Source organism: Haliotis rufescens, unplaced genomic scaffold, assembly GCF_023055435.1.
Source record: "Haliotis rufescens isolate VD_foot unplaced genomic scaffold, xgHalRufe1.0.p SCAF_17, whole genome shotgun sequence".
Taxonomy (NCBI): Eukaryota; Metazoa; Mollusca; class Gastropoda; order Lepetellida; family Haliotidae; genus Haliotis; species Haliotis rufescens.
In genome coordinates this window covers 20,780,991-20,808,564 of record NW_025963857.1, presented here as the reverse complement: position 1 = coordinate 20,808,564, position 27,574 = coordinate 20,780,991, and the positions used below count along the sequence as shown (strand labels likewise).

The following is a 27,574-nucleotide window of genomic DNA, read 5'->3' as shown; positions in this document are numbered from 1 at the left end:
TTTGCGGTGAGGCAGATGCTTCTGGAGTCATGATTTGTGACGAGGCCATGCCTGCTTCAAGTCATTCTGCATCACTCTCTTACCCAGAGTTCCTTGCTTGCAACCTAGCAACTCTGCCACAAGCCAGCAGGACAAATCCCGACATCGTACACGGCCTATTTAACAATGTATATTCATCACTGTATCATTGTGCCACATATATAGTACATGTACTATGCTTGTACCCTGTACTATCATGAGAACGTTCTGTACAGTATGCTTCTATTCTATCCTTTAAAAATAAGCATATGTCAAAACCATTAATTTTACTGGTTACTATGCTTGTCTTAAGAGGCGACTAACGGGATCGGGTGGTCAGGCTTGCTGACTTGGTTGATGCATGTCGTATCCAAATTGCGTAGATCGATGCTCATGACATCAATCACTGGATTGTCTGGTCCAGACTTGGTTTTTTACAGGCTGCTGTCATATAGCTGGAATATTGCTGTGTGTGGCATAAAACAACAAACAAACTGGATCCCAGAGGTGTTAATATGAGATGCCACTGAATCAACTATTAAAGTGCTTCTGTCTGAAATTGCGGCTTGTTCATCTTTGTTAAGCCAGACTGTGCAGTCATTAGGATTTTTCAACAGACTACACTCTAGTCATCTTTGTATACTGGTAGAAAAACAAAACCATTTGAAGATAAAAACTTTACCAAGATAGATGCATAATCAAGATGAGACTAAATCAGGCTAAACATTATCAAGACACAAACACCAAATGAAGATGAATATTATATTGAGGTTAACTCTGCATCAGGGAAAACACTATCAGAATAAAAAATATATCAAGATAGAGAGCGTATCGCAATAACAATTTTAGCAAGTTAACATATGCAACATTCCGAAACCGTTTGACCTTGTGTGACACCAAATATGAAATGATTGCCAATATTACCAATGGACCATCTTCTTGTCCAAATATTCTGCCATCCAGCACACAGAGAACTGACTAATGTCCCAGCATGCTCTTTAATAACTGTGTGCAGTAATAACAAGCGAACATCAATCTTTTTGCCACTAACTGGTCACTGGCACGTACACCCATGCCGCCCCATCGTCCCCCCACATAGCGTGGAGGCAATATGCAGGTTCAGCCATCAGAATTTACCCATTTTGCAACAATCAATTAACAAAAGCAACAATTTTTGTCATTTATCTTGGCCAAGATGTTTGAACAACCTATGCAGAGCTGGAACAGTTTACAAATTTCATATTTCTGTATTTATTGTCGGGTAGCATGCTATTATTTCGCAAAACATCTCCTAGTAAGTGGCACACTTGGTTTACACTGGGATCTGGGCAGTTACCACTGTGGGCAATACGAAAACACTCTCACGGAATCAATGCCAGTCATTTCCATATTTCAAGGCAATTCACTTGCTTCTCTTATTCTTATAAATATTGTGACACAGTGTTATAAACAGCCATCCAAATTGCAATGGCACTCAAGGTTATATTCAACACGATTTGATGACCTGGTCAAGGTCAAGTTCCTTTTTAAGCCTGTCACAACCAAACACAACAGCATGAATATTTCTCATAGGTACTCAAAGGTTTTTAGTCTATTTACAATCAATACAATATGGATGTTTGTGTTTTAATAGTTACCAAACTTGTTTTTCTGGTATGTCGTCTTATACCTACTTCAACTTCAGCCTAGGCACGGTGGGTTAGCCTAATGGTTAAAGCTTTAGTTCGTCACGCCAAAGACCCAGGTTCGAATCACGACATGGGTACAATGTGTGAAGTCCTTTTCTGGTGATATTGCTGGAATATTGCTAAAAGCGGTGTAAAACCATACTCACTCACTCACCTATCAGATTCCTCTAGCTTACCATGTCATAAAATTGGTATACATCCATACAATGTTTCAACCACCAGTGCACTTGGCCCCAACTCGATAAGTATCGGTTACTCTTGAAATAGCAGAATTATTGCTGACTGTTGGGCAATACACTGATAACCCGATCACCCATTACCCAAGGTGAGGTGAGGTGAGGTGAGGTGAGGTGAGGTGAGGTGAGGTGAGGTGAGGTGAGGCGAGGCGAGGCGAGGCGAGGCGAGGCGAGGCGAGGCGAGGCGAGGTGAGTATAAATACCCAACTCAGACATAGTATACTGACTACTAGGTCCACACTGACGAAAATGATAACGACAACCTCCTTTGCCCACTAGGATCTGCTACGTCATAGGTTCGAATAGAAGACTCGCTTATGATCCTTGGTCTGTCAACACCATACCCATACTTGTAGATTACAAGGGTACAATAGTCTGGTCCTAGACTTGTTTACTTCCAGACCACTGCTATAGAGCTGGAATATTGCTGAGTGCGGCGTTAAACAACAAACCAACTCTTTTCATCAGCATGAAATCATCTACGACATGTCACGATATGGCTGAAATATTGCCGATGTGACTTTAAATATTAACTCACTCACTCACTCATCTACGACATGCATCACTTTCGGATTTCAATATACAAAGTTTTTCGAAAGTTTATTTTTTCAAACTAGTTAATGTAAGCTCCATAATATCCTGTGATTACAGGGTCAATGTCTAATGACAAGTTTTCGACAAACAAGGTCTGAAGAAAGTGAATTCCAGGAGGCTCCAACTGTGTGAAATGTCCCGATTTGTAGTAAGTAAATCATTCCGAGGAATACAACTACTCCTTCTGGCTTATATGAAAGCTCAAATCAATACGTGTCACTTGCTGTCACTCAGGGCCGCAGAAAGCCCCTCTAGAACATAATCGTGGTATGTCCAGAAGACATATGCATATTGATTTCCAATCAAACTTATGGGAGATTCTTACAAACTAGAATGGTTGAAAACATTGTCTGATTCATAATGGCTGACAGAATTTGACTTTCTATATATTTCAGTCCATGCACTGATTTGTGCAAGGAATATTTCCTTTGAATGTTTCCATCATGGTCGACCAAGTACTTGTGGGGACACTGCCGGTTGCCTTCACAGCTATCACAGTGTGTCAGGGTATTTCCAACCTCATACTGGTCTAAACAACTACTTTCTATCACTGGTGGCACAGATTGCTGTGAAGAGTTGCATCCCTTTGACATCCCAGGATCCTATGATCATAGGTTCAAATCCGGGGCTCCTTGGTTTGTCACCTTTCAGGTTTCACCAAAGTATATACATCTGAGAATGGCTTCACTGGCCTTTCTGACATGAAGACACCAAACTCACTCTTTCTATAAGTGATGGTCCTGGATATACCTTAACCTGAAACTTCCCTAACTTTCAAAATGTTATCTTCAAACTACCGTATATCGTGTGTATAAGGCGAGTTTTTTGGACCTAGAATTAGGAGGCTTTCAAGGGCTGGTCGTGTTTTTTTCCCAAGCTGCAACTAAAATAACATGATATTGGAATAAATTATTCCTGATAAAATAATAGTTTCAGATACAATTCTTCCAATCATTGTATCATAATTCTTTAAAGTCACAATATTGAGTAATTTTTAACCGATTCACCGGCAGATTCCGAGAAAGTGTGTGTACAGCTGATGGCTGCTTCCGGCTTAGTTTACAAGACAATACACACAGTAATCTTAATTTCTGCATATAAAACAATGTCTAGCAGAACAGGAAATACAATTTAGTTGGTAAATTATCATATCTAGTGAAGTCTTATTTCAAATTTTTAATTTGTATTGAAGAGGTTTAATGGTTTTGATCTGTTTGTTTCCCCAAATTAGTAGAAGGCATACAATGTAATTTTTTTCTGTGGAAGACAAACACATTCTATAGCAAATGTTGGGATTGTGTATGCGCTGGTGATGTGTTTCATGTTGATTCGCTTTATAGACAGGGTATATAAATTAGCATCGATTTTGAAGTCGCCTAAAACGTGGGGTCGCTATATAGATGGCAATATACGGTACTTGAGAGAGAAAAATATTTCATGGAGCAGCCTAGGATATTTCTAGGGAGAACCGTATATGAGGTGGACCATCAGTCTCAGCAGCTGCTTCCAGTAGGACATGGCTTTCCCTTTCCTTGAACACTGTGTCCACATGGAGCGGCCTAGAATATTTCTAGGGAGAACCCTATGGGGTTCATTGTTCATTGTTCATAATATCAATCTGGTCCTGATTATTTACAGAACACTGTCACATAGCTGGAATATTTGCAGAGTTCTGCATTAAACATCAAACAAATAAACAATTCAACACCATCATCAATTCATCATTGTGTATATATATCATTCAAGGGTGTAGGCTTCTGTGAAGGTGTTGCTCCCTTTCTGTTAAAATGTTTTTCCTGTTCATGTGATAGTCACAAGAGTAAAGGGGGCACAGGTGGCCCAGTCATCTGAGGCACTGCGATTTGCTGTGCAGAATTGCGTCCCTTGGGCATGCAGAACCCTATGATTGTGGGTTCGAATCCCGGTTCGCCCCGATTATGTTTCTAGGTGTGTCAGCACTATACCCGTGCTCGTGGGTTTCACGGTAAACGTCTGACACACACCCCACCGAAAGCCCCCTAATTCGCAGTACGAAAAATTTGCCTTATACACAGCAATAGACAGTATGCATTAGGTTTTCACTTGGCATCCAGATACCAAATACTGAAACTGCATGATCATTATAAGGTTTTTTTAAATACAAGGGCCAAATTACAGCCGTTTGGAAGAGGGAGGTTCATTTCGTGACTTGAAAATTTGTGTTTGTAAATCGGTACCATGCACATGAATGCAACCATCTTACTTGGTTGTATGAGTGAGTGAGTGTGGCTTTATGCCACTTTTAACAATATTCTTACCATATCAAACTGGGGTAGGAAGTAAAAAATGGAATTTTGGATTGAGATAATATTTCTTAGGCAAACAACTCTTTTTGACAACAACACATCATTTTCAGATCAGTGAATGATAAATTTATTTGGGTAAAACCTAAACTTTTTTTAAATATTTTTTCCTAAAATATCCAAGGCCCCTACAGTATTTACAATGATGATGATGATGATGATGATTAGAATGATAAGGATGTCAGAACACATATGCGATATGCAGCAGGCAAGACCTTGGCCACATATAAAGAGGATTTCTATCTTTAGACTTAAACTTCACAATCTTTTCAGAATGTTCTTAAAATCTTTTCAAGAATTTGACTAAGGAGGTGACAAAATCTTAGGCACACTAATTCAATTTTCTTCCAAAATATTTAAATAGTTTTCAAACAGGCCCCAGTACCAATTATCATGGCTATCAAAATATCACACCAATCTATCAATAAAATTCTTGAATCTAAAACCCTTCTTAACTTTTGAAAATAAGATAGTCCCATTTCGAGTAGCTTTTGGCACCTTAGTGACAAACTGGTTCATTTTTTTTCGCACAGACACAGTATAAACATAACTAATGTATCACATGGGATTTGTAAAATGTGAAACAGAATTAATACAGTGAAGCTTCTGATTGGCTGGTCTACTGTAAGTAGAATCTACTCATTCACCTGGTGCTATTCCAACATTGCTCGAAGACTGACATCCCTCAAGGAGATGGCTGACATCCTTACAGCTCCCCAATGTAAATATTTCATTTCACATTCATGTTGTTAAACGGCTGGACCAAAAAAATTGTCACGCCTCCTGGTGCTCTATGAATGAATATGTGATTATTGACACGCTGCATGAATTAATGAAGTCTGTTGGCGACCATGGTCTCGACAGAATGTGAGGAGGAGCCATCAATTGGATTTTTATCAGAATTAAAAAGGAACATTGACGCTGCTTCGTGTTACAACTATTTGAAATTTGAAGTGTTTAGAATTGCATCTTGCTTGACATGCCACACTTTGCCAGATCTATTTAAATGAATTTTTCAAGCATACTATTTGTTATTTCTGCCGATTTGACACTTTCATAGAGTTTGAACGAGAAAACATGATCGTCAATCTGCCTCATCGGCAGCTGCTGACGAGAAAATAAACAAAAATGTTGCAGAAATGTGCTTCTACGTTTATAGAAACAAATGGATGGCAGTTCCAGCCCCCACCACCCCCACTGTACTGGGTGGGTAGAGAATGCCCTCAGCGACCACCCATGCCACCATACAGCAAGGATGTAAGTAGCAAGACCTCAAGTGTCCTACGGTGGTAGCTCTCAGACATGGTTTGACATATCTAAGTGGAGTACGGCAGAACTTTGTTGCTATTTGCCAGGCAAGGCTCCAGCACCTGGATGCTTTGAGAAAAACAGTTAGACAATTTTGCCATATGTTCGGCAGGAGGAACAAGATGCACCCTCAAGTGTGTGTATAATGATGTAAAAAAACATCCAACTCCGTGTCTCATACACATGGTCACCACAGCCCGCCATAAAAAATATCATCTGGCACTTAATGACATTAAAATGCTTTTCTTTTTGCAGAGACACAAAGTTGAAAGGCCTGATGATGTGTATTGAAAGCATGTCCTGTACTTGTCTACAAATGCATGATATAAACAGTTCATTTCAGTACTTGTAAATGTGGTTTATTCTCCCAAGAGTGTTGATATATACTACTCAAAAAAGTTAAGCACCATCTCATTCTTTCATGTTACTACAGTCTATCCGTCATGGCATGACACATTAATTCTAGAATTATGAAAGAATTGGTTGGTCCTTCACTTATTTCAAGAAACATATTGAGTGATTTTGGTTTAATGCCGCTTTTAGCAATATTCCAGCAATATCACGGCAGAGGACACCAGAAATGGGCCTCACACATTGTACCTGTGTCGGGATTCGAACCCAGGCCTTCGGCGTGACGAGCCAATGCTTTAACCACTAGGCTACCCGACCGCACCTCAAGAAACATAAGTGGGTCTAATACGCTCATGCTAACTGTTTTTATGACCAATATGCCACGACACATGTAACCAGGGAATTGTTTTTAAAAATATGGGCAGGAGGATTGTCTTCCCTAAAGAAACAGAAAGGATGGAACTTAAGTCTTTGGGGAAGCATGCTGAAATTGCTTTTTCATTATAAGATTAATATTTTATTTTCCTCAGCTTATAAAAAGCAAGGAAAAACATTGCTATTGTTTCACACATCATGATAAATCATATTTTCAAAATAAAATTATTTCTTAACAAGGAATGAGTGAGTGAGTGAGTGAGTGAGTGAGTGAGTGAGTGAGTGAGTGAGTGAGTGAGTCCATACTCTGGTTACATACAAATACCCAAATTATTAGAGACAGCGTGTTTGTCTCTGCCACAGATAACCACATAAAACACAATACAAAATATCTTGCTAATATAAAAGCAATGATGCATTTTTTATACAACCTTTATCAATATTCCAGCAATATCTCCATGGGTAACACCAAGAATGGGCTCCACACATGGTGCACGTGGGGATTCTAACCCAAGACAAGTGGACACTTTAACCACTAGACTACCCAACCGCCCTTTTCAAACAAGGACCTGCTTCCACAGATTTTGCCTAGTACAGCTAGCTGTGGCCGTTGGTTTCTATGTACATCCCAGTAAGGAAATAAGTCTCTATTTAACCAGGCCTTTTGTCTGTGTGCACATGGCTTAACTAATGTCTCGCACAGAGAAGAGTTCAGAGACTCTGTCACTTTCCGCCTCTTCCGGGACTAAAGGTAGGAAAGTTGAACGCCAGGTAAGTCCTAAACAAACAGTGATGATGCCCTTGGATGAGATGGGCATGTCAGACAAACAGCTACAGGCAAATCTCACTGTCAGCTGTATATAGTTAAACCCTGTTAATGTGGATAAGAAAACATACAACTCTAGAATGTCAATCAAAAAGCCAGTGAACGTGGACAGAGCCTTTCCCAGTTAAATCATCCAGATTAAGTATTTCAGGGTTATCATGACTAAAGAATAATGTTGTTTTGTTCATATACAGACTGTGGGCATTGTGGGTAAGAATATAATCCCCCAGCAACCTATACTTGTAAGAGGCGACAGCAAGGATCAAGTGGTGACTTGGTTGAGTGCATGTCATCGTATCCAGTTGTGAGGATTGTTGATCATGATGTCAATCACTGGACTGTCCGGTCCAGACATGATGTTTTGATCATCTGCACATCAAATGGTACCAATCCACAGTTTCAGTATTATAATATGAAGTCCATTATTGGTGCATGAATCTATCTATACATGAACATTTCACAAATAGGATTTTTTGAAAATGGGTATCATCAAATTTACACAGTACAAAAAGGACAAGATATTAAACATAGACTTAACTTTTGTGAACATAATAGTTAAGGGATTTATCTATGATTCCAAACTAAATGCACTTCATGGACAGACAAATTGGTGAGGAAAAGTCATTACTTGGTTCAAATTGGTATTGGTTCAAGTTATCATATTTTTAAATTAGACGTATTATAACATTTGTAAAACTAAGCATTATTACTCATTGCTGGTCCTGTTATCATTAAAAAAAAGTCAGATTTACAAAAACATAAAATTGGTGACTATATTAACGTGAATTTGGATACTTTTAAATCCAATTTGGGAATGACTGACATTTGCTGCAGACTTGGCTGAATATTGGCTCCAAGCAGGTCCATACAAACCCCTGTGGTTATATATAGGATGAACTAAATTATATATCTACATGACATTCTCAAACAATTTTAACATGAAATTCTTCAAAAGAAAGAAAATTTGGTATTTTATTTGCTAACTCCAGCAATTTCATCACGCCACCAGGGACCATGTCTTCTCATTTGGCTTGTAAATTACTCATAAGGCCATGATATATTCTGCTCTGATAGACATTCCTGAGACAGTATAGATCTTGTGACATCAACAACATGGAGGATGAACATTCCACACAAAGAGAGATATATTCCCAAAGATGTCCCAAAGATTAATTGTAATTATTAATACAATCACAGAAGGACCTTTCGTATATTCACAGAAAGTTTTGAGACAAGTGGAATTACAAAGTGGAGATAATTTAGCCGTCACCTTCTAAGAAATGCCTATCCAACAACCTAAGTGGCAGTAAAACATGTAGATTCTTAAAACTTAAAATGTTTGCTTGAGTTTTTGAAATTTCAGAAAAGAACCAAGTTCAATAATGTCACATTTGATTTTTTGATTTTTACACCACTATCCTACACAAAAAACTTAAGGCAAAACTTCATTTCTTGATCGATTGGGCATTTGTCACTAAACATGATGACCATAGATATAGTTACTTACATCTCTGTGAAAGCAAATGTCATACGTTTACTCAGAAAACAGTATGGGAAAGCTGGACTTCCTTATTGATAACATCTATGTGAAATGTGGGGATATAGGACATTAAGACAAGAAGTAGGTATCCCCATGGGCACCAACTGTGATCCCTTTCTTGCTGATCTGTTTCTTCATGCATATGAATCAGAATTTCTGCTTGGATTGGCAAAATCTAAAAAAGTCAATTTGGCAAAGAAGTTTAACTTCAGCTTCAGGTCTATTGATGATCTGATATTGTTCATTAAATGGCAAATGGTCAATTCCCTTCCACAGATTTACCAATCTGAACTGGAAATAAAATAATCAAGTGAAACAGTCTCATCTGTTTCATATTTAGATCTATGTATAAAGATTCAGAGTGACAAAAACAATATGATGTAGTCAGAACTGTACAACAGCAGACATTTCCTATGGTTATGGGAGTGAGTGAGGTTGGTTTTACGCTGCTTTTAGCAATATTCCAGCAATATCACGGTGGGGGGACACCAGAAATGGGCTTCACACATTGTACCCATGTCGTGAATTGAACCTGGGTCTTCGGCATGACAAGCAAATGCATTAACCACTAGGCTACCCGACCGCCCCCTTATGGTTATCAGTGAGTGAGTAAGTGAGGTTTTACGCCGCTTTTAGCAATATTCCAGCAATATCACGACAGGGGACACCAGAAATGGGCTTCACACATCCTTATGGTTATGGAAATGGTTGTATTGCTTTTATTTCCACATGGTTCAACTCAGCTGACGTACTGGCATTCATGAAATTTAATTATTCAGAGAAACTGTTTTTTGAAGAAATAATCTTTCAGCAATCTGATTCTTAAACGAATGTCTTCAAATTACAAAGATAAAATGCCACCAACTGTAAGTGTCACTTTTTACTCAAAATTTCAAACAAGTAAAAATGAAATATTTTCATTCTTAGTGTAGCCTGAAGAGACCTCCGTAGATTGGGTTTCATTACATATATAGCTGCACCTCCCAACAAAACAAAGAACTTAAAAATCTGCCTGTCACCAGAGAAAATCTATTAGTGTTGCACTGTTCAGGTTTCTCCTCGACAACATAAGGCCGTGTCAGAGAGGACATTGGTGGAGGCAGCTTTGTGATTGCATCCTCATCCCAATGCTGCACCAGCATCACGTGCAGCAGCATTCGCAGATAGCCACTCCGATTACCTGTCATGCTGGCAAGCTTAGGGCTACATAAAAAATATGCTTGCTTTTAGCCTTTAGGCTTTGAAAATATTTATATTCCAAACTAATCATCAAAAATAAACAAATGACATAAACAAAATAAGCATGTGAGGACTGACATGTTGATGTTTACTGATGTAGTTTTAACATAGTTTACATGTGAGTGTGAGTGAATTATATGTTATGCCATTTTCAGCAATATTCCAAGCAACAAAGTCAACACTTTAGCTACACTACATCCCTCATCATGCGTACATATTAAAGAAGGGGTATGAGTGATACATTAGACTTGCACAAGTCAAAATAATATTATATTATAATTATTAGTTTAAGTCATACTTTCTAGATTATATAAATAATAAGAACAAGCTGTGCCTATAAAAGACTGGTGTTCTTACTGTATGCTTATCTAGACTTGCCTATTATAAGGATAGAATTACTATACACCCATGGACTTATCTCCCTCCCAGCCTTGGAGCAAGGCTAGTGATACAGCTATACAGCCCTTATGTGATTGGCTGCTGAACGACAACCATATTCCCATGTTCACTTCTGATATCTATTTGGCTGATTTGATGTCTGTAACCTTGACTTCTGTCCCATTGATTGGCTTGGTTAGTTAATGAATTTGACCTCTGTTCATATCAAAAGATATTTATAAAAACATTTGGTTTGAATGCAAAATTGCTTGTTGAATTTGAAAAACAGTATGAACCCAGCATGCAACTTTTGACCTCAATACTGACCTCAAAATTGGACTTGTTTGTTAGAGATTGACTATTCAGTATTGTAGAGTGGAGATTTTTGACAGCAATGGAATACTTCTCTGGTCACTAATTTATGAAATACAATTTTATTTCTCTTAAAATAGGAGCCAAATGTGCATGTTGAACTTCACTAACTGCCAAACAACCGCAATCAGGCGACTACGCTTCTTATAAGAGGGGACTAACGGTATCGGGTGGTCAGGCTCACTGACTTTGTTGATGCATGTCATTGTATCCCAATTACGTGGGTCTATGCTCGTGATGTCAATCATTGGATTGATTTGTCCAGACTCAATTATTTACAGATTGCCGTCAAATAGCTGGAATATTGCTGATAGTGGTGTTAAACAACAAACAAACAAACAAAAAAAGCATGTTAACTTAAACTTCACTACATGGAAGATGTGACTGTACCCTCATAATAACCACAATGGTTACTCTGCTTATCTGCAAACATGAACTACTTGATGCAATTTCTCTTCCCTGGACTAATAGCTCACTACATTTCACTTTACACAGATAATATATTACAATTCCTCTTTGGGGAAATCCTACCGCTTTCAGACAACTTGTTCATTTTTCAACACATGTGAAGTTATTTGGATGTCTATCAAGTATAGATAAGCAGAATACCAACATTTGACTTTGTTCAGCACAGCCCACCAACTGGTCTGGCTTAGACAACAGGCGACCTGCGACACATCACGCATAGAGAACAAAGAGAGTCAATCGGTGATTGCTACCGCCCTGTACACCTACCCCGGCAAGAACAGCCAGGGAGAATCATTACACTAATCTGCCTCAACCTGCCTCATGTTTATCTGTCTTCCATGGTTTAGTACATTCACTCAGAGCTAATTACTCTTTTTGGGGGCATGGGAAGAAAATGAAATAAAATTAGGTGGAGGTTGCCCCAGGAAACATCTTAACAGCAACAAGCGCATCGCATCGAGGCCAAGGGCTTGGAATTACTGTATTTATCTGGAACTGATGCTGCCAAGTGCCATGCAGGCCCAGCACCAAAAAATGGCAACCAACAAGAGAATGCTTAATTTTTCTAATTGGACAAGACCAGAGTCTGGGTGTCAAATCTATTGCAATGATGAAGAAAAACTGACATTTTGCAGACTTCAAACGTTCCTTTGGAATAATGTGATGTGACATTTGCAGCAATCTGTAGCCAGGAAGGGAGAGAAGGCAGGGGAGCAGGGCTTGATGTGAGGCAGGGAAGGGTGGGGTGTCACCAAGGTGGGTGCCTGGGTGGATGTGGGGATGGATCCCAGGGTAATAATAGGTAGGGAAGGGTGGGTGCAAGGGTGGATGCGAAGTTGAATCCCAGGGTAATAAGGGGTAGGGAAGGGTGGGTGCACACCAGGACCCACTCGCACAAAGTGATCTTAGCGCTAAGATGATCGTAACTCCCATACTTTAACATAGGCTTACAATAGTTGTAGCGCTAAGATCGCTTTGTGCAAGTGAGCCCAGGGTGGTTAGACAGGGTGGATGTGGGGATGGATCCCAGGGTAATAAGGGGTAGGGAAGGGTGGGTGCCAGGGTGGATGCGAAGTTGAATCCCAGGGTAATAAGAGGTAGGGAAGGGTGGGTGCACACCAGGGTGGTTAGACAGGGTGGATGTGGGGATGGATCCCAGGGTAATAATAGGTAGGGAAGGGTGGGTGCCAGGGTGGATGCGAAGTTGAATCCCAGGGTATTAAGATGCAGGGAAGGGTGGGTGCACACCAGGGTGGTTAGAAAGGGTGGATGTGAGGATGAATCCCAGGGTAATAAGAGGTAGGGAAGGGTGGATGCACACCAGGGTGGTTAGACAGGGTCGATGTGAGGATGGATAACAGAGTAATAGAGGTAGGGATGGGTCAACCCATACACACCAGGGTCCGTGAACTGGGGCATGAGAGGTTACTGAGAGATGGGCGCACTTCTATACACAGCTGTACTTTTTTAACAGTAACATCAGCGATCGTACAAACAAAACATGGACATATTTGTCAGAAACTGGACTGACCAGTGACTAGAATTGCAGAGAGGCTGAAATCCAACTTGTCCCAGACAACTTGCTCTGGACAACACTGGTATGGATACCCCTTGAGATTGGGCCAGGATGTTGGAGTACACAAGGCGACAGTCGCCATCACCATTGGTGTTTGTCTACCTGCGTTCTGTCACCTCTATCAAGGAGTCAGCAGTAGATTGTGTGACAATTAACCAGAATTCCTTCATAGAGTGGCATATTCCACAGCCCGAATCTTTTGATGCTGACACTGGTCATAACCTTCAAATTGTTGATACTGATTAATCTACAAGCAATTAGGACAACACGGACATTTGAAGGCTGTAATGTATGGCAGGCTGTTATCACATGGGACTCTTACAGGCTGGCCTAGTTAAAGGCTGTTAGTAGTTCGTGGGCTGATCACTGTCATATTTGACTTCTTGAAGAGTGCAAGAGAATCTAGTTCTGGGAAGGTGTCACAAGACAATAGAAGAAGAGGGAGGAGAGGGAGAAGAAGAGGGAGGAGAAGGAGAAGGAGAAGAGGAAGGAGAAGAAAAGGGAGAGGAAGAAGGAGAAGAGGGAGAGGAAGGTGTCACAAGACAATAGAAGAGGGAGGAGAAGAAGAAGAGGGAGAAGAGGGAGGAGAAGAAGGAGAAGGAGAAGAGGAAGGAGAAGAAGAGGAAGAGGAAGAATTGGAAGAGGGAAAAGAGGGAAGAGGGGAAGAAGAGGGACAAGAGGAAGAAGAGGAAGAGGAAGAAGAGGAAGAATTGGAAGAAAGGAAAAGAGGGAAGAAGAGGGAAAGAGGAAGAGGAAGAATTGGAAGAAGAGGGAAAGGGGGAAGAGAGGAAGAATAGGGAAAAGAAGAGGAAGAGGGAGATGAAGAGAATGAAGAGGGAGATGAAGAAGAAGAAGATGAAGAGGAAGAAGAGAAGAGGGAAAGAAGAGGAAGAGGAAAAAAGAAGAAGAGGAAGAAGAGGAGAAGAAGAAAAAGAGGGAGAAGAAGAAAATTTATTGTACATAAACACCCACAGGGGGCAGAGTACAAAACATCAACATGGCTATAATGAAAAGTTATAAACATTGACATACACAATGGAATACAATATTGCTATGATTAAGGTCTAGGGAGGAGATGCAGATTTTCTTTACATGAATATTTTGTAAATGAAATAAGAGATATTTTTTTGCAAAAGGCACTGTTAGATTTAGTAGTATTTTCAGTGATATTGGGTGCATAGCTAAGGCGGGTGAGGAATTTAGTTCCAGTCTCAGACCTTTGTAGAGAGGGCATTGCAACAGGAAGTGTTCCTCATCTTCTATTTCATTAATATTACAGAAGGATCACAGAATATTACAGACAATTTGAGAGAGCGTAATAGATTTGAATTACAATTATACTATCAAGATTGCCTAATATCGACCTTTCAGCAGGCCTAGATAAATCCCTGTAAACATCTGAAAATATCATATAAAATTCAAAATGATAGAACAATCCTGTACAAAATATTCCTTATCCTATTAGAAAAAAAAAGAGGAGCAGACTGAAAGATCTAGAGTTGACAGCTTCAAATTTTACCAAGGATACCTTCCATTATATCAACCAATTCTCTTGAAATAACTCACACAGTGATGACAAAAAATGCTTTTTATTTTTATATGTTTACATGATGATTATTTCATTATCGGGTCCTACGTCTCCACTTGGCATATCAAACAATATGTTCAACTCTTGAAAACCAAAAGAGAAAAGTCTTGAAACAATTTTTTCCAATGCATGCTGAAGGTATGTGATACGAAGCATATCACACATGTGTATATACAGCCCAGGTCTAGTGTTATCTGGCCATCAGCCTGAAGCTGGAGACTGAAGGAGAGATATCGCCTTGTTGAGTGATATGATGACAGACTGTCCTGGCCTGATATCAACATCATAACTCATGCCTAGTGGGTGGCACCGCCTCCACAGCACAACACTGTGGAGATCACAACGGGGTGCCACAGCGCCAACAGTTGGGGTGCTTGCTCATTGGCTGAAACATCCCAAACAGGTAGAGGAGCTATGATGACAGTTGAAGATAATACCAGTTTTGAAATTCCTATGGAAGAATACTATGGTCACCTGCTTCTGTGTGTGATATTTGCGGTTGACATGTTTGTCTCGATTCATTTAATCTTGGAACAATAACATATCTTCCCTTGTATTCCTGGTATTGGGGGACTTCACTCATGTTTGCTGGGTAATCATATATTTATGATATGTTAATATAAGAACTTAACCATTAGAAGGTATAACATCTACAGGCCACAAAAAAAGCACAACACTAGCCTATACAGTATGATTTTACGCCCTTTCAGCAATATTCCAACCATTATAGTTCAAATGAATTTTTTCATCTACATCCTCTATGCTCTACATGTTCAACCATTGATGACAAAAAACTCTACTTACTTCACTGTATTAAACACACTCAAGAAAGAAATATACACTTTGAAAAATTATCCAGACAAAATGTAAATGTAAATGTCCACAGTCATGAAGATAAATTATTTCACTACATCCTGTCAAATAATGAAGCAGTCAATATCAACTGCATTTGTTTCCATATCTATAATATCAAACAATAAATACCCCTTCATAATCAACCGTTGACTTTTTATGTATAAAAATATCATCAAATATGTAATATTTATTATTTTGTTTTTTGTATGTGTCTACAGGAATGTAAATTATGTATGTCTGTATATATGTATATATGAATCATAATGTCTTGTCTTTTAAAATTGCATCTGTCCCGTAATGGAACGTTTCTGCAATAAGTATTATAATAAAAAATAATAAAAGATGTCATCAATATCATGTTTTCGTATCAATAATTTCAAGCAATAAATACTAGGGGTGTTACGATTCACTCGCGTATTCGGTGAATCGAACAGTACACATTCATGAATTGAATTTGTTATTTGCGGCCACAAGAATTGAATATTTATGAATATGCAATCATACCCTGTAGCTAAAAATATCCATAAGAACATATTATATGCACAGATTTCTTTCAAAGACAACACTCTTATGATATTTAATTTGACAGTAATGTGGTCACTTGTCATTGTCGCTTTTGAGCAGATACTAGATACTATAAATGTATAATATATTAATAATTAACAAACCATGTCAAATAATTTATTTTATTGTTTCACTGAATATAATAAATAATACAACAACTGCTGACTTGTTATTGTATTCGTGAATTAATATTCGTATTCATTACCCTATATTCATCACATGAATCGTGTTTGCCTCATAGTGTATTTGTTGCAGCACTAATAAATACTTATCGTCATAATCTCCCTGACATTTTTTGAATAATGTAATCAGATTTGTAATGTTGATATTTTCTTTAAACGATTCCTTTGCGTTCACACGCAAGGGCTGATCCAGGATTTTAAAAGGGACGGGTCCAACATATCAATATCCTATCTTAGTAGTGGGGAGTTAGGATTGTCTACAACATACTACATTTGTTTTTTTAAAAGGGGGTTCCGGACCCCCTGGACCCCCTGAACCCTCCTCTCGATCTGCCAATGACACATACCTGGTAGGCATGCATATTTGTACATGAATCAAAATGTTTTGCCATTTAAATATTACGTCTGTTCCATAAATGAATGTTTTCTGGCATAAATATTATCTTATCTCATGAAGGCATGCAACTCTTAGTATGTGCTTAAACACTGTACCCATTTTGGGAATCAAACTTGGTATTTGGAGTAAAGAGCCAAAACTTTAACCACTGGGCTACCTATTGCCCACTGATTTAAGGTATCTATAAACAACTCCAAAAGACCATACAAAGCCAAGACAACAGGTATAACACTATGACAACAGAAGGCAGAACCATCAAGGTGTGAGTGAAACCTTTGTGAACAGTGTTAAAGATAAGGTAGAACCATCCCCTCTCACTCATCATAACACCTATCTGTGATATACTGTTGGTCCATAAATCATATATCCCATATATCATACTGACAGACTTCAGATAACCAGGGATGTTTGGATGACAACTTCAAACAGCAGCCTCCTCTCCAATCAAACATATATCATCACTTCATAACATCCGTCAACTGCAGTTTACACCACAATGAGGGTTATAAGGGGTGATAACACTTGTATCGACTATGTCTGCACTCCATGTCTGAATCACACCTTATCTCCAGTTACATGTAATCATACGTGGCAGGCCATTAAATTGTCTTATAGAATTACTTTCTCATAAGGACCCGCACACTGCATAATGTGAATATTGTTTTCATTCTTTATTTTTCACTGAACCAGAACAACCAATGCAATGTCTTTACACATCAGAGTGAAGATGATTCAAGATGGCCGCCAGTCCGTCTGTCAAAGGTGGCATGTTTAGCAGATAAGACTGCTTGTATACTCCAAGTGAGACATGTCATGTCCCAGGGGCCCTCACAAATCATTGGCTGACACATCACACAGGGAGGGGTGTACACGGGTAGGGGGACGAACCAACCCTCAAATCTAGCCATACAGCACAACACATCGTTCTCTTCATTAATCGCTAGTTCAAAGCTCTCCCGATTCTACATAATCTCCGACAAAAACCTGCGTGGTAAAGTAGTATTGGTTCATCTGGTGGTTACCAAAGGGCCTGGGACAGATTGCACTCTCGAATTCTCTCACAATATCCTTACTCCATATTAAACTTTCTTTACCGTCTGTCAATAGGTTCCAAATAAAGAATTCAATAAGCGGTCTAGCCTTCTCTATCAATCTTACTGGTCATTATTGAAAGGAAGTTTCAAGATCTGTGACAAGCTGCTATGGTTATTGCACTTGTTTGGAACATTTTCCACACAATTACCATGTAACAGAAAAGAGAAAAAGTCAACAACCTACACCTTGTTTGAACTTTTGATGTAAGAGTAAAGCAGAGGAAGATGAAGGCCTATTGCTGGGTACATTCTACAGGTTGACAGCTCAATGAAGATGAGCCGTATTCTCAATATAAGAGATTACTAAAATTGTGTTTCAGAGGTATGTTTATGATGATAAGATATTATATATTGCAATACATTCGATTACCAAACAGATGCAATGTAAAACACAGCTACAATGTACATTCAAACAAATCCATCAAATATGCAAACACAGAAGACGCGGATAAAGTAAAATAATTCATGAATTGAAGTGATGGATGTATCATGAATTATTTGTTGAAATTGTAAATATGAAAACATATAATCTAGCTGTATGATATAATCAAGTCTTGACCAGACAATCCAGTGATTGACATCCTGAGTAACGATCTACGCAATTGGGATACGATGACATGCATCATCCAATCCCATAAGTCGCCTCTTACGAAAGCATAGTCACTTCTTGCGGCAAGCATGGGTTGCCAAAAACCTATTCTAACCCAGATCTTCAGGAGTCAAATTGAACTGAATCAATAAAAGATTTTCTGCATTATTCATTTATAATGAGAGTTCATAATCATCTTTTATTCATTTCAAATATGGGAGAAACACTATTCTATTCTCCTAAATTTCACCTAATAATTTACTGAAAAAAATATTCATTCTGGTCCAAACACTCTATCGAGATTCTAGAATCTATTATCGTCAAAGGAGACAATGAACCTCAATTGGCTTGACAGCAATGATGTTGAGTGAAAAAATATTCAATCAAAGTTTTATCCTTATCTTAATCAGGCTGTCAACCTTAGTGTACTTCCTGTGTTATCCAGCATCTTCATGTACATAGCAAAGATCTGAGCAAGCACTTGCCACTACCTCGATGGCAGTAATTGGCCCACCTACAGAAATACCTGATAAGATTGTGAAAGTTTTATGACTTAATTAAACTTAGTTAAAGGCATGTATAGGGGTAAGTGACATCAAACTCACAAAAGACTTAAAGCATTTTGTAAAAAAATCAGAACCTCCCTTATAGTTTAATTACCCATTTAAGATCAGTTGACAATCTACTGGTTAAAATGTTAAATTTGGAACGCACAGTTCATGGAATAAGTCTTCAGCACTTCCTGAGAAAGATGGAAAAAAATATCACAAAAATCAATATGAATTTTACTAATGTGTTCTCCGAAGCACGCGCCACAGTGGAAAGTGATACTTTTCCCCAACACTGTGATGTTAATGATATACAAAATGTTCGGGGAAAAAATCAAATGCTTCATTTTATCCACATCACAGATACTGCCAGGTGTAAAAAAGACACAAGTATTTGATATCTAATTGTCAGGTTTTCTCACCTTGCAAAAAATATCTACAAGGCAGAACTGCCAGTTATTCTCAAGTTAGATGATTTACTTTATAGTAATCACAGGGTTTTACTGGATGCAGCATACTGTGCCCCACATGTACAGCAAATTGATAATGGATGCAAACAATTTTAACTGTAAGTCCTATATGGGATGAAAACATATAACTGACAATTCTATTCTGGTAAGAAACACAATCAAAGGTTATGGGTGTCAATGGGGGATTTTCTTCAATCTAAAAATTAAAAATCTTCATCTAAAACAGGCTTAGACTTCAGAGCATGTGCATTATGGCATCAATCAAATTCTGGGAAATCAGGTGAACCATGCCACAGGTCGCCAGCCTTTGACCCCAATAGTCATGTGTTGGACCCCATGTTCATGTGGTGGACCCCCATATTCATGTGTTGGACCCCCATATTCATGTGTTGGATCCCCATATTCATGTGTTGGATCCCCATATTCATGTGTTGGATCCCCATATTCATGTGTTGGATCCCCATATTCATGTGGTGGACCTCCATATTCATGTGTTGGACCCCCATATTCATGTGTTGGACCCCCATATTCATGTGGTGGACCCCCATATTCATGTGGTGGACCCCCATATTCATGTGGTGGACCCCCATATTCATGTGTTGGATCCCCATATTCATGTATTGGACCCGCATATTCATGCGTTGCACCCCTAATATGTACTGCTGATTGTCCCCTGGTCTTTAAAAAGTTAGACCCACATAAATCCCTGTAACTGCATGTATAGCTTCCACTCGTTACATAGTTGGATTACCAGGTGATACAAAAGTTGCCTTCATCATTAACGGTTTGTAAATTGTTTCCATCAGAGGCCTTTGCCTCATAATCGATTCAGGAACCATGCTGTGAAAAAACCTGCAGATTGAAGTGATAAATGTTTCATGACTGCCACATGCCTGTTCAGCTAAACCCTGGAGCACACGTCTCAGACAAACCTCTTCCATGGAGATATGGTGGGGTCAAAGTTCTACTCAATCGGATTATGAGGGAGTAACAGGACTTGGTACCAAATATTTTACAAGATAAAAAGTTATCTCCCGTCAAATGTTAACAGTAAGCAATGTTTTCTGTTTGTTTTTTATTGCACTCAGCAATATTATAGCTATGTAAGAGCTGCCTGTATATAATAAAGTCTGGACCAGAAAATTCAGTGATTGATATTGTGAGCAACGATCCACGACATCAGGGTATGACGACATGCTATCAACAAAGTCTCTGACACCCGTTCCTATAAGTTGCCTCTTACGAACAGCATGGGCCCCGTGAAGATTCCGGGGTAGAATAGGTCTTCAGCAACCCATGCTTGCCGTAAAAGGTGACTATGCTTGTCGTAAAAGGCGACTAACAGGATCGGGTTGTCAGGCTCGCTGACTTGGTTGATGCATGTCATCGATCCCAATTGCGTGGATCGATGCTCATGATATTAATCACTGGATTGTCTGGTCAAGACTCGATTATTTACAGACCACTGTCATATAGCTGGAATATTGCTGAGTGCGGCGTTAAACGACAAACCAAACAACCAACCAACGAACAGTATGGGTTGCTGGTTACCAATTCTATCCCAGAATCCCCAGGGTCATATTCATTCTACGCATTGTGGAGCTGTGACCTCCTTCAGTGTGTCCTTCAGGTCACAGCTGCAGCCTATCCTCAAGCCTGAAATAGATCCTCCAACCTTTCAGACTTGATGCAAATCAAATAACAGAAGAAATTAACATTCTCCCCTTCATGAGCTGTCATGCTCTCTCTGGTCTTAAATGACCATTTTATGACGAAAATAATTCCAAAGAATTTTTTGCCCTACACGATTCTATGCAAGGACAGCAATATAATCCTGGTACCTTTTTTAATCTCCGACCCAATTATGTCCATCCTCAACGTACATCCCTCGACCTCCAATTAATTCCGTCATGCGGCAAATATCAGCTTCACGTAGACATTTAGCAAGCAACCCGCAGTGAGGCAGAAAGCAAACTACCCTCATTACTTCAACTGTGCAGACAAAAGTAGGGGAAAATCATCACTTGTTGATTGATTTAACTACAATTACCTCCCTTAACACAAGATGGACTCTTCACAAGTGAGGAAGAATCTTTCATGGACAAGAACCGATTAAAAATAGCATGAAAATAATACCCCTGCGCATCTTATAGATTTGTAAGGGAGATCCCTATTCACTATAGGTGTAACAGATTGAATTGGGCCATCTCTAAGAAAATGTCCATGTCAATATCTAAAGCAATTAATGCTACAGAAGATGATGACCTTGACAGTGGTGACCTCCTGAAATCGGTAGTCGAAGAGTGTAGAATGACTCATATGAACATAACGATGTTGTCTCGACTATACTCGGTAGTGAAAGAACAGGTAAAAACTAGCCGAATCCTTTGTTAATTCTTGTTATCATTGAAAATATTAATTGGTGGGCACTGGAATGAGTGAGTTTGGCGTAAAGCCGCTTTGAACAATATTTCAATTACATAATGGCGTCAGCTAAATATGGGGGAAAACCTTACAATAGACGCACATTTAGCCCCAGTTATCTTATTCAAAAATATATATCCGCAACATAAAAAGTAAAATTCAAACGGAGCCCAGAACAATGTTTAATTTCAGGTGAAGCAATATACACTTGCAATATCATTTCAGACAAGTTGGATTCAATTCTCTAGGGTATGGAATTCACACTAGCCTAACAAGATAACCATGTTTACCACTTTTGTGAAACCCGTGATAAATTGCTGTGATGAAATCAAGACATTGCAGGTGAGGTCAAATAGGGTTTACCATTGAGTTCAAGGTTTTTGCACTTACATAGCAACGTGCATGCATATGTGTGCAAGTTCAAGTGCATGTGCGTGTGTCTTACTGTACTAGTCGAGCTTTATACCGATCTTAGAATAAGTGCAAACCCATTGAGATGACACCATACTGCAGTTTAACATGGATACCTAGACTAACATCTAGTTTCTGAAATGAACATATCGTACAGAAAAAACAGTTGTTCAGTTATCTTAATAAAAATATAATAAAAGGGAGCCCAGTGACTCTCTTCATTTTCAGATACTGATACTGCAGTAATCTAGACTTGCCAAACATTATAGACTTGCATGGGCTGAATTTGATATATATTTGTATCAGGGTCTGTAAGACAGACTAATGGATACCCCACTCAGACACATTTGACTCACACCCTCAGCCGACCAGTCCTTGTTTTAGCCCCTTAATGCCGAGTGCCAGGCATGGTAACAAGTACCATTTTTTAACATCTTTTTGTATGACACGGCCAGGTGATCGAACGACAGACCTTCCGCGCTCCAGGCAGAAGCTCTATCCACGGGACCACCAAGACATTGGAGGTCTTACACATATTTCAAATGACTGCCGATGGATTATGCAGTGACATGGTACAGAATATCAAGGTAACCTAAAGTGAGAGGAATCCTTCGTAGGATGCTAATCCTCATGGTTTGAAACTTAAGAAAAAATTATTCTGTCCTTGGGACAGGATATCTTGAAATATGACATCAAAGCACTTCTTTGAAGCATATTGCCATAGTGTAGTCCATTAAACATCCATGTTCTAAATCTGCAAGAAAGGCAAAGTTTTGTACCTACCTGAAATGGACAGTTAAAAACTGGCCTGATGAGTATATTGTTCGAGGTAGAATATTCCCACATAGCCCTGCATTGCCTCCTGCCTCCTCCTGGAACACAAACAGGATTTATAGTCACACCACTTTATAATGTTACCATCAGAAACCCTGAGTGGGTGCATGTTGTTTTACGCTGCAGTCAGCAATATTTCAGCAATGTACTACTCAATGTTGGATAGGAATTATCAGATGTGTCAGACATATTTGAACATACAGTGACATATTGGGAGAATCATTTTTGAGTATTGTGAAAAAGAAAAACAAAAATGGTGTAGTATACCATTGTGGCTGTAAATCTGGATCAGATTATGCAGTGAGATCTGGGAAAATCATGTCATAAAGCGGCATCATAATCATGTGACACTTTAGATCACAATCATTGAACAATAGTTCTACTCATTTGACAATGGATCCTTCTCATGTGACAATGGTATCCTACTCATGTGACAATGGATCCTTCTAGTGTGACAATGGTATCCTACTCATGTGACAATGGTATCCTACTCATGTGACAATGGATCCTTCCAATGTGACAGTGGTATCCTACTCATGTGACAATGGTATCCTAGTCATGTGACAATGGTATCCTTCTCATGTGACAATGGTATCATTCTAATGTGACAATGGTATCCTACTAATGTGACAATGGTATCCTACTTATGTGACAGTGGTATCCTACTCATGTGACAATGGTATCCTACTCATGTGACAATGGATCCTTCCAATGTGACAGTGGTATCCTACTCATGTGACAATGGTATCCTACTCATGTGACAATGGTATCATTCTAATGTGACAATGGTATCCTACTCATGTGACAATGGTATCCTACTCATGTGACAATGGTATCCTACTCTTGTGACAATGGTATCCTACTCATGTGACAATGGATCCTTCTAATGTGACAATGGTATCCTACTCATGTGACAATGGTATCCCACTCATGTGACAATGGTATCCCACTCATGTGACAATGGTATCCTACTCATGTGACAATGGTATCCTACTCATGTGACAATGGTATCCTACTCATGTGACAATGGATCCTTCTAATGTGACAATGGTATCCTTCTCATGTGACAATGATACCCTACTCATGTGACAGTGGTATCCTACTCACATGACAATGGTATCCTTCTCATATGACAATGGTATCCTAGTTATGTGACAATGGTATCCTACTCATGTGACAATGGTATCCTACTCATGTGACAATGGTATCCTACTCGTGTGACAATGGTATCCTACTCATGTGACAATGTTTGTTTATTTGTTGTTTAATGCCACACTCAACAATATTCCGTTTATATGATGACGGTCACTAAATAATAGACTCTGGACAAGACAATCCATTGATTGACGTCATGAGCATTGATCCTTGCAATTGGGATACGATAACATGCATCAACCGAGTCAGCAAGCCTGACCACCCGATCCTGTTAGTCACCTCTTACTACAAGCATGGGTTGCTGAAGACCTATTCTATCCCCATATGACAATGGTATCCTTCTCTTCGTTGACAATGGTATTCTTCTCATGTGACAATGGTATGCATCTCATGTGACAATGGTATGCATCTCTTGTGACAATGGTATCCTTCTCATGTGACAATGGTATGCATCTCATGTGAATGGTATGCATCTCATGTGACAATGGTATGCATCTCATGTGACAATGGTATCCTTCTCATGTGACAATGGTATGCATCTCATGTGACAATGGTATGCATCTCATGTGACAATGGTATTCTTCTCATGTGACAATGGTATCCTTGTGTGGAAATGATTATCCTATCAGGGCTTTATTTAAGGAACTTGATTTAACCTGCACCAGGTGCAAGCTATAATGAAAAGCTAGTTGCACCAGACTAAATCAGGTTGCACCCTTGTCCCATACTGATTACAAAAAGGGTATCCTTGTCATGTCTCAAGTGGTATTCCTAGATATGGTATCCTAGTCATGTGACAAGTGGTCTCCTAGTCATGTGACCACATGACTAAAATCCATTGGCCAAGAATGTTCCAGTCATGTGACCAGGTGTTTCCATTATCACCAGCTCCGTCCACACAGCCTCATCACCCAACAGCTGAGACAACAATTCAACAATCACAGAACAATTACTGAACAATCATCACCATCAACACTCACAGATCACCAAAGGAGACAAACATGTTTAATTAGCTGTGAGAACATTTAATCATTTAGCAACTAAAAACTATGCCATTTAGCCACGTTGGCCTTTCAGTAGCAGGAAATGGCTAGGTAAAGGTTCTTAAATCGGGCCCAGATGACACAGCTATTATTCCATGCATACACTGAAGCTAATTTCAATCTGTGTGCTTTCTAATAGGTTGGGTAACAATCAAGTCCCCAGCCTTTCCATTTTAATGTTTATTGCAATTTTTTTTTTAATCCAGTTTGTTAAACTTCACACGACGATAATCACCATATTGCATGCTAAACCAACAAATCTTCCCCAACCTCAAGTCATTACCATGATTACAGGTGTAAGGCTACGACAGCCTGACTAGGACTACAGCAATGATATAAAGCCTGCTTTCTACATGCCTGACAAAGGGGCAGGTGGCCTGAGTGTGGTTACATGCTGTCTACATGGTACCCTACAGGAGGCCTCCTTACACAATGCAGTGCACCATGCCGTACATGCTTGTTACCCCCTCCCAGGCTCTCTGTGGCTCAATACCTCGTTGACAAAAAGAAAATGCAAGGCTCACTTTGACAACATTAAATCTTTACGCAGCCCTTCCTCTTAGTTTATGATTGCCGAGGATATTGTCCTGGTCGAGGGGGTGTTCCAAAAGGGTCCGATTCTCGTGAAAACATTAACGAAGCATTTACAAACATTCCCGTCCTGTTGTACAAGCAGTGTTGTATGAGCAAACACACCAACAACAATCCTACTCATACTCTGAAGATTTTATGGCAAAATAAAAGTGAGTTCTACAGCCTTCTCTTTTAGTGTTGCTAAGTAGCTAAAATAAACTGCCTGGACGGAATTCTCTCCCTACAGTGTACAATTGTGATCCAGACTCCACCAAATCGATCATTTTTATTACAGTCGAACTAATGTTCTACTAATGAGGCAAGGGCAGCGGAGTTTGTGAATAATGGAAAAGTGTGACCAACCGTACGCACTAGAGCTGATAGGTTAAGATCTTTTCCTGATAAGTGTCATCCCCACTGCAAGGGATTTGAGATTGAGTGCTCCCACAGAACACACACAAAGGATTCGCGATTGAGTTAAATTAGTTGCGTGAGCCTGCCCAAGCTAATAGATCACCTCCTAAACATTGAAGTGTCCAACTTACTATCTACAAGTTAATGCTTCTCTCACAAAACGTAATCATTTTTCTGGTAGAGTAACGTAAGCTGGTTTTGTAAATCCCGGGAGAAAGACAATTTAGCAGCATCCACGGTTGGCGTCATGCAGATTCATGGCATATGCAGCAAAATATCGGCAGAACAGAGTGGCATGCACCTGATAGATTGTACAAGAGTAGATGACCACAGCAGGCACAGGTGAGGTGTGTGAGCCACACGTTGATGGCTATCTACATGCTGGTGAAGGTTGTGTTCAACCATACAAACATACACAGCAATGTGCAGTTATACAGTCACGGACAGAACTGTGTACACAGTTACATACAGTTATCTGCTGTCATAACCTGTGTGTATGTATACAACTGTGTATGACTGTATACAACTGTGTATGACTGTATACAACTGAATGTCTGTATACAACTGTATGTGACTGTATACAACTGTATGCCTGTATACAACTGTGTATATCTCTATACAACTGTGTATGACTGTATATAACTGTATGTCTGTATACAACTGTATACAACTGAATGTCTGTATACAACTGTATGTGACTGTATACAACTGTATGCCTGTATACAACTGTGTATATCTCTATACAACTGTGTATGACTGTATGTCTGTATACAACTGTATGACTGTATACAACTGTATGTGACTGTATACAACTGTATGCCTGTATACAATTGTGTATGTCTCTATACAACTGTGTATGACTGTATATAACTGTATGTCTGTTTACAACTGTGTATGACTGTATACAAGTGTATGTCTGTACACAACTGTGTATGACTATATACAACTGTATTTCTGTATACAACTGCGGATGACTGTATTTAACTGCGTATGACTGTATACAAATGTATGACAGTATACAACTGTGTATGACTGTATACAACTGTGTATGACTGTATACAACTGTGTATGACTGTATACAACTGTGTATGACTATACAACTGTATGACTATACAACTGTGT

At 39.2% G+C, this 27,574-nt stretch overlaps 1 protein-coding gene across 2 annotated transcripts in view; it reads right to left on the bottom strand.

The window, feature by feature from the left end:
• LOC124133945 overlaps nt 1-27,574 on the bottom strand; it is a 216,969-nt gene that overhangs the window by 135,586 nt on the left and 53,809 nt on the right. For both annotated transcript variants that reach the window (XM_046498547.2, XM_046498548.2), the window contains exon 3: nt 23,217-23,305. In XM_046498547.2, coding sequence (XP_046354503.2) covers nt 23,217-23,305 — 89 coding nt within the window. The remainder of the gene's footprint in view (nt 1-23,216; nt 23,306-27,574) is intronic.